The sequence below is a fragment of the Natator depressus genome, chromosome 1 (assembly GCF_965152275.1).
Source record: "Natator depressus isolate rNatDep1 chromosome 1, rNatDep2.hap1, whole genome shotgun sequence".
NCBI classification, from domain to species: Eukaryota; Metazoa; Chordata; order Testudines; family Cheloniidae; genus Natator; species Natator depressus.
The window spans coordinates 2,922,986-2,937,671 of NC_134234.1; the positions used below are offsets into that span (position 1 = coordinate 2,922,986).

The following is a 14,686-nucleotide window of genomic DNA, read 5'->3' on the forward strand; positions in this document are numbered from 1 at the left end:
GAGATGATCCAGCAAGGGATGGGGAGAGGGGAGGAGAGGAGTGAATGACAAGGGCAGTACCTTGGGGGAAGAGTCACAGAAGTGGGTGGGGCCTTAAGGGAAGATGTGGAACAAGGTTCAGGCTTTGGGGGAAGAGGTTGGGCAGAGGGCAGGGCTTCAGGGATCAAGTTACCAGTTTGTCATGTTGATAACGCACAGTAAGGTCAGGAAAGTGTAGGGCCCAGCACCATGTCACCTTCCAGATCTTCACTGAGTTCGGTGTGAGAGCCAGAGCACCAGGAGAAAATTTTAGATCCCTTTATGAGTAAAGAGCCATAGCAGCCTGTTCCTGATCTGTTTGGTCCTCACCCCGTAGATGATGGGGTTTAGCATGGAGGGCACCAGGAAGTAGACATTGGCAATGAGAACGTGGAAGTGCAGGGCCACATTCTGGCCAAACCGGTACGTTAGGGAGGAGAAGAGAGCTGAGATGTAAAAGACTAAGATGGTACAGAGATGGGAGATGCAAGTCCCAAAAGTCTTCAGTCGGGCATCCTTTGTGGGGAGACTGAAGATGGCCCTGAGGATTTGTATATAGGACACAGCGATAAAAAGCACATCCATACTGGTCACAAAGATTGCCACAGAGAGGCCGTAGTAACTACTGACACAGATATCAGCACAGGCCAGCTTCACCACGGCCATGTGCTCGCAGTGTGTGTGGGGGATGATGTTGGTTCTGCAATATGGCCACTGCCTCGCCAGCAAGACATAGGGCAGTACAAGCATGCTGCCACGCGGCACCACGACCAGGCCAATCTTGGTCACAATGGGGTTTGTCAGGATGGTGGAATGTCTCAGGGGATCACAGATGGCCACATAGCGATCAAAAGCCATGGCCACAAGGATGCCAGACTCCATCACTATGAAGCAGTGAATCAAGTACAGCTGGGTGAGGCAGGCACTGAAATTGATCTCCCTGATATTGAACCAGAAGATGCTCAGCATTTTGGGCAGGATGGAGGTGGACAGAACCAGGTCGGTGACAGCCAGCATGCAGAGGAAATAGTACATGGGCCCATGGAGGCTCGGCTCCCTCTTCACGATGAACAGGATAGCAAGGTTCCCGAAGATGGCTATGATGTACATGATGGAGAAGGGGATGGAGATCCAGACATGGGCTGCCTCCAGGCCAGGAATGCCCAGCAGGATGAAGGTGGAGGGGTTGATGAACTCGGTTCTGTTGGAATCTGACATGGAGTAGGGGAGAAGGTGTCCAACAATGAGGCAGAACGGTGTCTCTTGCATGTACCGTATGTTCCCCTGACTTCCTGTATGTGCCCAGGGTCAAGGGTGATGGTTGCAGTACAAATACCTGGATGAAGAGACAATGTGAATATGAGACACTACATGCACTACTGGGTGCTGTTCTTATGGGTGAAGCAGATTGGTTGCCCTTCACGTAATGAAAAATGGCATTTTCATTATTCAGAGAAATGAATTATGAACAACTGGCCCTACTAATACCAATTCCATGTTTTATGGTCCTCCATGCATCAGTAATTCTACATGTTGTTGTCTGGGAAAACTTAATAGCCTCCATCACGAAACATGAGTTTGGATACTGGTTATCCATCATTGTTCATTCATGCAATTGTAACCCTTCTGCCAGGCCGAGTTGATAGCAGCATGGGCCGGGTTCAGTACACAGGAGTTCCCTCTCATCAAAGCAAATGCAAAAGTGGTTCAAGCCCCCACCCAGTGACCTGGGAAAATCTTACACACACCCCTGGGTGCCTCAAAGAGGCAATACTTCCCCTCTCGCTAGCACAGAGTCTCGGTGTAGCAGAGAATCTTTAATAACATGAGGTAAGCGACATCAGCATTAAATTGGGAAAACACCACAACTAGGGTTCATCAACCAAACCATGAGCAAAGACCCGCCCCAGAAAATTGGGCCATTTCCTTTCCCTTGGGTTCTTGAGTCCAACAACCCAAACATCTCTTGAGTCCAGCAACCCCAAAATCACCCAAAACCCAAAAGTCCAGCCCCAGAGTTCAAAAGTTTATCTGCAGAGTGTTACTCCCCAGTCTGGGTGAAAATGTGTGTTTGTTTGCGGGGAGGGGGGGGAGAGGTAAGGGGCACCTTACATAATGTGAAGCTGACTGCCCTGCAGCTTCACTCCGATCTGCCCCACAAGCCGCTCCGCTCCACCAGCCGTCCCACAAACCACTCTGCTCCGCAAGCAGCTCCCGCCATCCCACGAACTTCTCTGCTCAGCATCCCACAAGCAGCTCCCATCATCTGCTCTGCTCCACTCTGCAATAGATCTTCAGGCTCCCAACTACTTGACACAGTGCTCAGTGATTTCAGCTTGTAGCAGTGGGAGTCTCAGTGCTGGGGCACCATAAGGCCAAAGTGAATTCAGCTCAGCACCTGTAGCTAGACTCCTAACAGACCCAAAATTAGCTCTGATGTTCCACAGTGGAGAGAGACAGAGGTACAATTGATGTTTCAGGCCCTCACAAAGGGGCCTACACCACCAGGCACTAATACCTACCTCCAACCTCTTTCTCAATTCACAGTTTTGGATCCCATGTCCCTTGCCTAGCGAGTGTTACTTAATTGATGGCGAGTCACTCCACGATAACAAAAGGTGCAGTTCCATTGTCCTTGATTCCCATAATCAGGATAATAACAATTTATTCTTCCTGCCCCAATAACAGAGACACTGGGGATCCCACAGCAGCCAAAGTGACCATTTGGGCAGCTATGGCCTAATTCTAGGCGGGGTGGGTGTGCCTATACAAATGAGATAGGCCCCTGAAGTTCTTTTCCACAGCTTTCAGAGTAGCAGCCGTGTTAGTCTGTATTCGCAAAAAGAAAAGGAGTACTAGTGGCACCTTAGAGACTAACCAATTTATTTGAGCATAAGCTTTCGTGAGCTACAGCTCACTTCATCGGATGCATACTGTGGAAAATACAGTGAGGAGATTTATATACACACAGAACATGAAAAAATGGGTGTTATCATACACACTGTAAGGAGAGTGATCACTTAAGATGAGCTATTACCAGCAGGAGAGCAGGGGGTGGGGGGGGAGAGAAGAAAACCCTTTGTAGTGATAATCAAGGTGGGCCATTTCCAGCAGTTAACGGGAATGTCTGAGGAGCAGTGGGGGGGAAATAAACATGGGGAAATAGTTTTACTTTGTGTCATGAGCCATCCACTCCCAGTCTCTATTCAAGCCTAAGTTAATTGTATCCAGTTTGCAAATTAATTCCAATTCAGCAGTCTCTCGTTGGAGTCTGTTTTTGAAGGTTTTTTGTTGTAATGTTGCAACCTTTAGGTCTGTAATTGAGTGACCAGAGAGATTGAAGTGTTCTCCGACTGGTTTATGAATGTTATAATTCTTGACATCTGATTTGTGTCCATTTATTCTTTTATAAGAATAAAACTGTCCGGTTTGGCCAAGGTACATGGCAGAGGGGCATTACTGGCACATGATGGCATATATCACATTGGTAGATGTGCAGGTGAACGAGCCTCTGATAGTGTGGCTAATGTGATTAGGCCCTATGATGGTGTCCCCTAAATAGATATGTGGACACAGTGGGCAACGAGCTTTGTTGCAAGGATAGGTTCCTGGGTTAGTGGTTCTGTTGAGTGGTGTGTGGTTGCTGGTGAGTATTTGCCCCTACTCTACTTGTGCTATATTAATGACATCTTCATCATCTGGACCCATGGAAAAGAAGCCCTTGAGGAATTCCACCATGATTTCAACAATTTCCATCCCACCATCAACCTCAGCCTGGACCAGTCCACACAAGAGATCCACTTCCTGGATACTATGGTGCTAATAAGCGATGGTCACATAAACACCACCCTATACCAGAAACCTACTGACCGCTATTCTTACCTACATGCCTCCAGTTTTCACCCTGACCACACCACACGATCCATTGTCTACAGCCAAGCTCTGCGATACAACTGCATTTGCTCCAACCCCTCAGACAGAGACAAACACCTACAAGATCTCTATCAATCATTCTTACAGCTACAATACCCACCTGCGGAAGTGGAAAAACAAATTGACAGAGTCAGAAGAGTACCCAGAAGTCACCTACTACAGGACAGGCCCAACAAAGATAATAACAGAATGCTACTAGCCATCACCTTCAGCCCCCAACTAAAACCTCTCCAATGCATCATCAAGGATCTACAACCTATCCTGAAGGACGACCCATCACTCTCACAGATCTTGGGAGACAGGCCAGTCCTTGCCTACAGACAGCCCCCCAACCTGAAGCAAATACTCACCAGCAACCACACACCACACAACAGAACCACTAACCCAGGAACCTATCCTTGCAACAAAGCCCGTTGCCCACTGTGCCCACATATCTATTCAGGGGACACCATCACAGGGCCTAATCACGTCAGCCACACTATGAGAGGCTCGTTCACCTGCACATCCACCAATGTGATATATGCCATCATGTGCCAGCAATGCCCCTCTGCCATGTACATTGGTCAAACTGGACAGTCTCTATGTAAAAGAATAAATGGACACAAATCAGATGTCAAGAATTATAACATTCAAAAACCAGTCGGAGAACACTTCAATCTCTCTGGTCACTCGATTACAGACCTAAAGGTTGCAACATTACAACAAAAAGACTTCAAAAACAGACTCCAACGAGAGAGTGCTGAATTGGAATTAATTTGAAAACTGGATACAATTAACTTAGGCTTGAATAGAGACTGCGAGTGGATGGGTCATTACACAAAGTATAACTATTTCCCCATGTTTATTTCCCACCCCCCCACTGCTCCTCAGACATTCCTGTTAATTGCTGGAAATGGCCCACCTTGATTATCACTATAAAAGGTTTTCTTCCCCTCTGCCCCCCACTCTCCTGCTGGTAATAGCTCATCTTAAGTGATCACTTTCCTTACAGTGTGTATGATAACATCCATTGTTTCATGTTCTGTGTGTATATAAATCTCCCCACTGTATTTTCCACTGAATGCATCCGATGAAGTGAGCTGTAGCTCACAAAAGCTTATGCTCAAATAAATTGGTTAGTCTCTAAGGTGCCACAAGTACTCCTTTTCTTTTTTCCACAGCTTGCCACACCTCACCACCAGATGTCAGGGTGGAGCTCATCCTAACTCTGCTTACACAGTGAAACCCAGGCTAGAGAGTCTGTGCTATAGGGAATTCCCCATTCACCCAGTTGCTCAAAATGTGAGAATGGGAAAAATCTAAACGACAGGGGAACGGGAGCAGTTGACTCTCCGCCATGAAGATGTCGCGGTAAGTCGATCTAGGTACATCGACTTCAGCTATGCTATTCTCGTAGCTAAAGTTGCGTATCTTAGATCGATTCCCCCCCCACCCCCCCGCCAGGTGTAGACCCGGGCTTAGTGCTTCAAAAGGGTTTATTCCCCAAAGCTGAAGAAATTATCAGCAAAGCTGTTTGGGAGGAATAATTTAGACAGAAATGTGAATGAAAATTGGCAGTTCTTTAAGAAGATTCCACATTTAAGAAAGTGGACAACTTTGGCTAAAAACGCGGTTCGTGGCAAAGTGAAGGCAAAAATTAGGGGAGAAAAAGCAATAAATAATAAATGGGGAAAAGGGAAAAAAAGATAAAAAACAATACAAATTGGAAGTTATGGAAATTGAAAGAAGCAGTATAAGGTACTCATATCACATGAGATGTTAAAATACTTTCCAGTCCATTAGCAGTCACGGAGGATGTGAAAGAGCATCTACAGTAGAACCATAGAGTTACGAACAGCAGATATCCACACATCTCATTCGGAACCAGAAGTACGCAATCAGGCAGCAGCAGAGCCAAAAGAAAAAAAAGGCAAATACAGGGCAGTTTTGTGTTAAACATAAATGATAAAAAAAAATAAAGGGAACGTTTAAAAAAAACTTAGACAACATTAGGAATCAATGGAAACACTGGTGTGGGATTACTTAAAACAAAAGTCTATGACTATAAATAATGCTCCGTTATCATTCTGGAACAGGGAATGCAGGCCCGACCCACAGATTACGGCACTGTGATCTAGAACACAGTGACTCTGAAAAGGATTTAGAGGTCACTTTGGACACATCTCATTGTGAGCTCCCTGTACGATGCTGTGACCGAAAGCGCGGATGTGATCCTTGGATGAATAAGCAAGGATGAGTTGGAGCAATGGAAGGATTTTACCTCTGCACACGGCATTGGTGAAACCGACTGCGTCCAGGCCCAGGGTTCACATTTCAGAAAGGATGTTGAAAAATTGGAGACGATGCACAAAAGAGCCACAAAAATGATTCAAGCCTGGAGAAAATGCCAGACAGTATGAGAGACTTAAAGAGTTTAATCTATTTATATTAAAGAGTAATAACGGGCTCTGTAATCTAGCAGAGAACGGCAGAGCAAGACCCAACAGCTGGAAACTGAAGCCAGAAGAAATCCAGTTGGAAATAAGGGACAAATGTTTAGCACTGAGAGTGATTAACCTCTGGAACAAACTGCGAAGGGAAAAGGTGGATTCTCCAATGCTGTGTGTCTGCAGAGCCAGACTGGATGCTTTTCTGGGAGAGCTGCTTGAGGGCTTGTCTACACTGAAAACGCTACAGAGGGGCTGCAGTGCTTCAATGTAAACGCTACTTGCACTGACAGGAGGGGCTCTCCCAGCAGCGAGGTAATCTACCTCTCCAAGAGGTGGCAGCAAGGTCGATGGACGAATTCTTCCGTCTACGTCATACTGTCTACACCGGGGTTAGGGTGATACAGCTACATCTCTCAGAGTCATGCATTCGGTCACCGATGTATAGGAAGGATGCAGAGAAACTGGAAAGGATCCAGAGCCAAGTGGCAACAATGATCAAAGGGATGGGAGGATACGACAAAGGCTGAAGGAACTGGGTATGTTTAGGTTGGAAAAGAGGAGATTAAGTGGGGGCATGGTAGCAGTCTTCAAATACATGAAAAGCTGCCATAAAAAAGATGGGGAAAAGTTGTTCCCTTCTGCCAAAGAGGACAGGAGAAGAGGCGATGGGTTCAAACTACAGCAGAGCAGATTTAGATGAAATTTCAGTAAAAACTTCCTAACTGTAAGAACAGGGGGAAAATGGAACAGACATCTTGAGGGGTCCTAGCAGCTCCTTTGCGGGAGGTTTTCCAAAGGAGGCTGGGAAGCCATCTGTATGGGATGGTTTAGACACAGCAAATCCAACAAATCCTGCCCTTGTGGTCCCTTCTAACCCTCTATGATTCTATGATGTAAAATCTCAGTGTGGACCAGGCTTTAGTCACAGAGAAGTCATGGGGCTGAGTACTGGGGTAACTGGGTGAAATGTAATGGCCTGAGTTATAGTGGAATTCAGACTGGATAATCTAATGGTCATTTGTGGCCTTAAACCCTATGAATCTATTGGTAAAGAAAATAGTTCAGGCGTTTGTATTCACTGTGTGTCATAAAACACGAAAAAGGGAACATTCATTTACACTGGAAATTTTAACATGTAACAGTGACAAAAGAAAATTGTTTACACATTGTGTATTTGGCCTGTGGAACTCCTTGCCACAGACATTATTGGAGCACAGAGCTAGCTGAATGGGACTCACAGACGGATGGGTCAGTGTAGGTGATGCTGGTGGCTCCACCGTTAGCTAAGGCAGTCTGACAACTTTGATGAGAAAACCTGATTTTCAGTTGCTGAGAAGTTTGCCAAACTTTAACTGTTGGGATTGAAATTTCCCATGCTGCGTGTCTGCTTCTGGCTGAAGGGTTTTTTGAAAGTTTCAGGCATAACAGTTCAGCCGACTTCTCGAATGAAACGGGGAGAAAAGATGTTTTGCCCATGTTGAAAAATGTGAATAGTTGCTCCAGTGAGGATCCCTCACACCTCCATGTTTTCCAGGAGATAAAAGTCAGGTAACAGGCCCCCCCCACCCCGAGTTAACAGCCAGAGCCCTGAATTGCAAGAGCAGGAGGTGATAATGTCTGTGCATTAACACACCTCTGGCTCCTGAGGTGTTTACTCAAATTCTTACTCCAAGGGGAGTTTTGCCTCCACAAGGTCTAAGCAAACCACATACCCCAGATGCAGAATTTGGCCCTCTATTGTACGTCTACTAACACCTTTCATCCTGAAAAATCCACAGTAGCACTGAAATGCAGCTGCCTTGGGGCTGGAGGCCATCAGCCGGGGGAGGGGGACAAAGAACAGAGGGACAAATTTGGCCAGGGATACTGGAGCAAACTCATCACCTGTGGCAAGGGCCCGGGGATGTTTAATGGCTGTGCAGAGCAAAAACGCACCCAGATTTACTTTCTATCCCAGCACGCCCATGTTGCACTGGGTTTGCTGAGCAGCTGAGCTCCTCAGCAAGAGATGGTACCTGTGAATCCTGAGACGGAAGCGCCTTCCCTGGGAATCCCCCTCAGGTAGCCGTGTCCCACACCTCTCTCACCCCAGCATCTTCAGCAGCATCTAATGGCGAGAGCCAACACATGGCTGAGTACCGTTTATAATATAGCTCTGTGCAATCCCACGGGGGTTCAATCAGTCTCTATTGGAGAAGCAGCATGTGAACGTAAACAGGCTGGAGACAGGCCTGTCTGCGCTTCTGTGCTATTTATCCATCTTTAGAAATAAACAGTAATTAAGGGATCTTCCCAAAGGGAGATGAGAACTCTTGGGCTCCCCGCTGAGTGAGAGAGGAATTGACTGCTCTGTGCATTTGTGTATATTTAAAAATTATAGTTGATTACAAAGAAAATTAGGGATAATGCCTAGATCCGCTCAGGGTATGATACCCTGTAAATTCCCAGGATGGCTCGGTAGATAGTAGACAGACAGATCTGGAGAGAGATCACTCAGGGTAGACAAAAATACTTTGTGCAGGCACACCGGGCTGTCGCTAAAGGATCAGACATCAGTAATTCTCATCAGTAACCAGGGTGGATAAAAATCAATGATTTAAAAACAAATCAGATTTTTTTGACAAGTTTTTTCCTCAAAAAACATGTTATCTAAGATAGTTTTAATTAGGATACATTAAATCTCAAAGATATCTCATAATGGAATAGAGATGATAAATTCTAATTCTATAGTATGAGACAATATATGCATGTAATGTTTAAGAAAAGTTTTATAAATGAGTTCCAATAGTTCATGGATTAGGGACCCAATCTTATGGGGTTCCACAGGCTTCTGTATAGATTATGTAGCTTAATCTTTCTATCTATACAATGGGACTCAGTGCTCAGTCTAGAAGATACCATCAGAGATGTTTAGTTTTGCAGTTCTCAAACTGTGGATTTGTGTCTCCAGAGGCAACATAGAATATCAGGGTTGGAAGGGACCTCAGGAGGTCATCTAGTCCAATCCCCTGCTCAAAGCAGGGCCGATCCCCAACTAAATCATCCCAGCCAGGGCTTTGTCAAGCCTGACCTTACAAACTTCAAAGGAAGGAGATTCCACCACCTCCCTAGGTAATACCCTGAGGCTTTTGGAATGCATTTCACCCTCCTAGTGAAAAAGTTTTTCCTAATATCCAACCTAGACCTCCCCCACTGCAACTTGAGACCATTACTCCTTGTTCTGTCATCCTCTTGTTAACAGCAAAAATGTTTTAAAATAAATAAATGATCTATAGAGGTGAGAAATAATAGACCTCAACTCTATTGCCCCTCTGCAAATTTGTGAGCATAGAGTCAATCCCTTACCTCTCTCTAAAAGTGCAAAGTTTCAAAAAGTTCAATGAACAGATAAATGTGAGAAGCGAGGGACATATGCTTGTTTTGTTAAAATATTATATGTTTTCTGTTGAAGAAAAAACCCCAGAATAATTAACAGAATTGTTTTTTAGTTAAATAAAACAATTTAAATATCTGTCTGGTGATGTTCTCCTCCTAACAGAGCATGGCAAGAAAATCCTCCAAATATTAATGATTAGCCTGTTGAACTGGAGATAGTTCATCTCCCAATGACTTCATAAATATCTGCTTCAATTACCGAACAATCATTCGTTTTCTGATATAGCTGTAAAACTAATCTGAAAAGTTTCAAAATAAATCACCGTCTAAAAATGTATTGTGTGTACCTTCTAAAAACAAAACCTCCATGTATCTCTGAGTTGTGAAGAATATGTCTTAACAAGAATGCACTTTTATGTAGAAATCCATGATTAAATCGAGTCTTCCTGACTAGTGATTTAAATCAAATCTACCCTGTCAGTAACTACCATCATCTTGTGCAGCCCCTTTCATTGAAGGATCTTGAAAATCCCTAACAAAGGAAAGTCACTATGAACATATCCCCATTATACAACTTGGTAAACTGAGGCAGAGGGAGACATGAATTGGCCAGGGTCACACAGTGAATGTGTGGCAGGATGACAGAACCCAGGAGTCTTGGCTTCCATGGTCTCTCCTTCACACCAAGAGGGAAGTGGACTCCCGCTCTGGCAGGGACTGTTCATTGGATGGGATGCAGAGGAAAGGCTGGAAGAGGGAGCCTGAGCCTTTGCCATCCTCTCAAGGTGAATCTGATGTTTTCAGAACTAGCTGGGGTTGGCGAGATCCCCGTTCCTGCGAGGTGTGAACTCCAGGACTCCACTTCCGCTCCCACTGAGAAATCAGCCAAGGTATCACAGCCATTGGAACAAGCTCAATAAAACAAGCTTCAGGGCAACAAGCTCAATAAAACCAACACCCACAGAATGTTCCTGTGGATAAAGTGCAGCTGGGGGCCTGACTTGGTGACAGAGGCCTCGCCCTCCCTACAAAGCTGCCCTGGAACAAGGGTGTCCTGTAGGCAGGATAGAGACTGGACTATTGTTGACATTGATTTGTTCTCTCCCTCTTGGTTCATTTCCTCCCAGTCTTTCCCAGGTGGAACTGAAATTGAATGTTCCAGGCTGAGTCACACTTTCCAGGAGTGCCCCAGCTGGAGGGCACTTGGATTCCCACAGCTGAGCTCTCTTCCTGTTCATCTGGCTAATCCGGGTATTTCTCTCATGCGGAGCATCTGGATTTTTGAGCACTGGAATGAGACTGAATGACTTCTCCTGTGCGAGCCCAGCAACGGTGCTGTGTGCACCTGTATTCAACTTACTAACACTCTGTAGCTGGCAAGCATGGTTTGACCTTCCTCTGTAGCTAACGGCAAAGTGTGCGCCTTCGAGGAGCGGTGGGCGCTGTCCGAGGTTCTCAGCTCGGTGACCCCGTCCGGTTCCCTCTGTCTGACCCTTTGATTGAGGGGAAGAGCGAGAGACCCCAGCCCCAGCCGTTGCCACTTTGGATACCATCATCACTGTCACCTAGGAGGGCTCCTATAACACGTGGGTGTAATCCCCCCCACCCCAAACTGCCCACCCCACAGCCGTGCCCATCTTGTCGGGCACTCTTAGGAGAGGAATAATCGGTGACACTGGGCGTGGCACTAGGTAACTCAGGAGGGTGGAAGACCACGAGTGTCGAGGAAGCCCCCCCGCTCTGGGCCCAGGCTAGCCTGAACACTTCTCCCTCCTGAAGGCTGCTGTGTCATACCTTCTCTTTGCTTTTGTTTTGTTGCATAGTTTTGCTTTATCCTCTTTGGTGATTCTTTGTAAGTGTTACATAAATAAAATTCTTTTCTGCTTTAAAAAAAATGGCAAAGTGTGTGTGTGTGTGGTAGGCCCTGATTTGTCTGGATTATTTGTTGATTTATGATCATTATCTGTGTTTTGGAAGCCTCCAGACAGCCTGCTCAAGTCTTGGTATCAGAGGGGAGACTAGAGGAGAGGGCAGAGAAAAGAGAGCTGTGGTGAAGGATAGAAGGTGCCATCCTGGAGATGGAACAACTGAAAGCCCATTTCCATATCTGAAGTTAGAAATATTGACTAATGTATCTGTATTTCTGTTAGGGGGCTTATTACTTCACCCACTTATTTCCCTGGTCCTTCTCGCATGAACAGAGAGCAACAATACCTGAAGTCCAAAGGTGCAAACAATTTGAAGTTTATTGGGGTGAACTTCCAGCAAGCATGATTCCAGGTTCCTTCCTTAGTGTCCCCCTTCCCAGCTCTGACACCACAGAGCCTTACCTGTGGCCCTGTTCCCGTTCCTCCCCCCTTAGCAAAACATGATTCCAATTCCCCACCTCCATTCCCTGTTCCCATTCCCCACTTACTTCCCTACTGAATGCAGACTATATAGTAAAACTTGAGTTCTGCTTAGCTTAGCTATACCTTAATCAATCATTTCCCTGAAATTTAACTAACCAATCCTAATCATGTTACAATATGTTATTTAACCAATTATATCCCACCACCTTCATTAGTTTACACCCAGCAAAATTAATTCTACAGCAGACAGAAACAATCACAGAACCAGACAGAGATTATACAGACAAACAATAGCAAAGTGGGAACTATAATCACAAAACAATACAGAAGTGAGGATTTCACATTCCAGCTATTGATAAGTGAGTTCTTGCCAGACAGGATGCTATCAAACCAAGTTTCCTTTTACATTTTCCAGGCACTTCCCTTTCTCTGGAGGTGATAGGATACAATTCTGTCCTGATAATACCTAACAGCCCCATAGCACCTGATATCAATGTGACTAGCTTGGAATGTGAGGAGGTGACCGGTCGCTTCCCAGCTTATGGCTGCCTCTGCTGCTTAGTCAAAAGGCCTTAGCCTAAGCACAGGGCCTCAGACTGTCACAGGAAGAGAAGGCCCTTACACCGGCAGACAGTGATTTTGGTTCTTTCTTGTATACCTCTATAACTAGCTAAGTGATAAGAATACACCTAAATTCTTAGAGTCTAGGCCTTTACAGGTTTCAGAGTAACAGCCGTGTTAGTCTGTATTCGCAAAAAGAAAAGGAGGACTTGTGGCACCTTAGAGACTAACCAATTTATTTGAGCATGAGCTTTCGTGAGCTACAGCTCACTTCATCGGATGCATGCTGTGGAAATTGCAGAAGACATTATATACACAGAGACCATGAAACAATACCTCCTCCCACCCCACTCTCCTGCTGGTAATAGCTTATCTAAAGTGATCATCAAGTTGGGCCATTTTCAGCACAAATCCAGGTTTTCTCACTCCCCCACCCCCATACACACACAAACTCACTCTCCTGCTGGTAATAGCTCATTCAGATGAGTGGATTTGTGCTGGAAATGGCCCACTTTGATTTTCATGCAGGTTGTAAGGAGAGTGGTCACTTTGGGTAGGCTATTACCAGCAGGAGAGTGAGTTTGTGTGTGTGGTTTTTGGAGGGGGGTGAGAGAACCTGGATTTCTGCAGGAAATGGCCCACCTTGATTATCATACACATTGTGAAGAGAGCGGTCACTTTGGATGGGATATTACCAGCAAGAGAGTGAGTTTGTCTGTGGGGGGGGCGGAGGGTGAGAAAACCTGGATTTGTGCTGGAAATGGCCCAACTTGATGATCACTTTAGATAAGCTATTACCAGCAGGAGAGTGGGGTGGGAGGAGGTATTGTTTCATGGTGTCTGTGTATATAATGTCTTCTGCAATTTACACAGTATGCATCCGATGAAGTGAGCTGTAGCTCACGAAAGCTCATGCTCAAATAAATTGGTTAGTCTCTAAGGTGCCACAAGTCCTCCTTTTCTTTTAGGCCTTTACAGACAGGCCTGAATATCTAGATCCTAACAATTTCAACTAAGTTACCTTGGGTGACGCCCACTACTAACACTTCAAGGTACAAAAACAACAAGGAGTCCGGTGGCTCCTTAAACTCTAACATATTTGTTTGGGCATAAGCTTTTGTGGGTAAAAAACCACTTCTTCAGATGCAATCACATCGGAAGAAGTGGTTTTTTACCCACAAAAGCTTGTGTCCAAATGAATCTGTTAGTCTTTAAGGAGCCACTGGACTCCTTGTTGTTTTTGTGGATACAGACTAACACAGCTACCCCCTGATATTTGACTTCAGGTACAACCACAGAAAAGCCAGACAGAGCTGGTGGCCCATCAGCAAGGAAAATGGACTGTGAAAAGGCTTGGCCTTCCTGAGGCGGTTCCATACTGCTACTGACTCATGGATGCTGTGATGCTACAGAATCAGGTGACCGGGTCACCTGATACTAACCTGCATCTTGGAGTGCTGAATTTTTCCACTGTGAGATGTGGGGAATCAAACAAAGGTTTCCCTCCTTTTTTGTCCTGGCTCCCCCAAACTCTCCAATTGCTTCAGAACATCCTTCCCAGAGCTCCCCCTTAGGCACACTCTGTTTCCAGTTTCTCTCTTTTGGGGCACATTAATTATAAAGCAAACCAACCTGGGCCTTGCAAGAGGGGTTGCTAAAACAATTCCTCTACTTTAGACAGCACAAGACATACCCAGGTCCAGGTAAAGACAGTATGACACCTGCGCGCCATTCCCTGCCTGTGACTTCTCTGCCATAGGTGCCGACTCCGTGGGTTCTCTGGGGCTGGAGCACCCATGGGGAAAATTAGTGGGTGCTCTGCACCCAGTGGCAGCCAAGCTCCCTTCACCCTCTTCCCCACCTCTTCCTTGGCCCCACCTCCTCCCCTGAGCACGCCATGTCCCCACTCCTCCGCCTACCTCCCAGTGTTTCCCCCCCGGCCACTGCCAAACAGCTGTCTTGCACTGTTAGCATGCTCCAGGAGGGAAGGAGGAGTGGGGAGGAAGCGGGGAAGAGGCG

At 45.9% G+C, this 14,686-nt stretch overlaps 1 protein-coding gene across 1 annotated transcript; it reads right to left on the minus strand.

The window, feature by feature from the left end:
* Positions 1–288: 288 nt before the first annotated feature.
* LOC141998740 (olfactory receptor 52E4-like) lies at positions 289–1,287 on the minus strand. Its single transcript, XM_074971764.1, has one exon. The coding sequence runs from the start codon at positions 1,285–1,287 to the stop codon at positions 289–291; it is 999 nt and encodes a 332-aa protein (XP_074827865.1).
* Positions 1,288–14,686: the final 13,399 nt, after the last annotated feature.

Excerpts from the sequence above, each read along its gene's own strand:
- LOC141998740 (XM_074971764.1), bottom strand. The coding sequence starts at position 1,287 with ATGCAAGAGACACCGTTCTGCCTCATTGTTGGACACCTTCTCCCCTAC.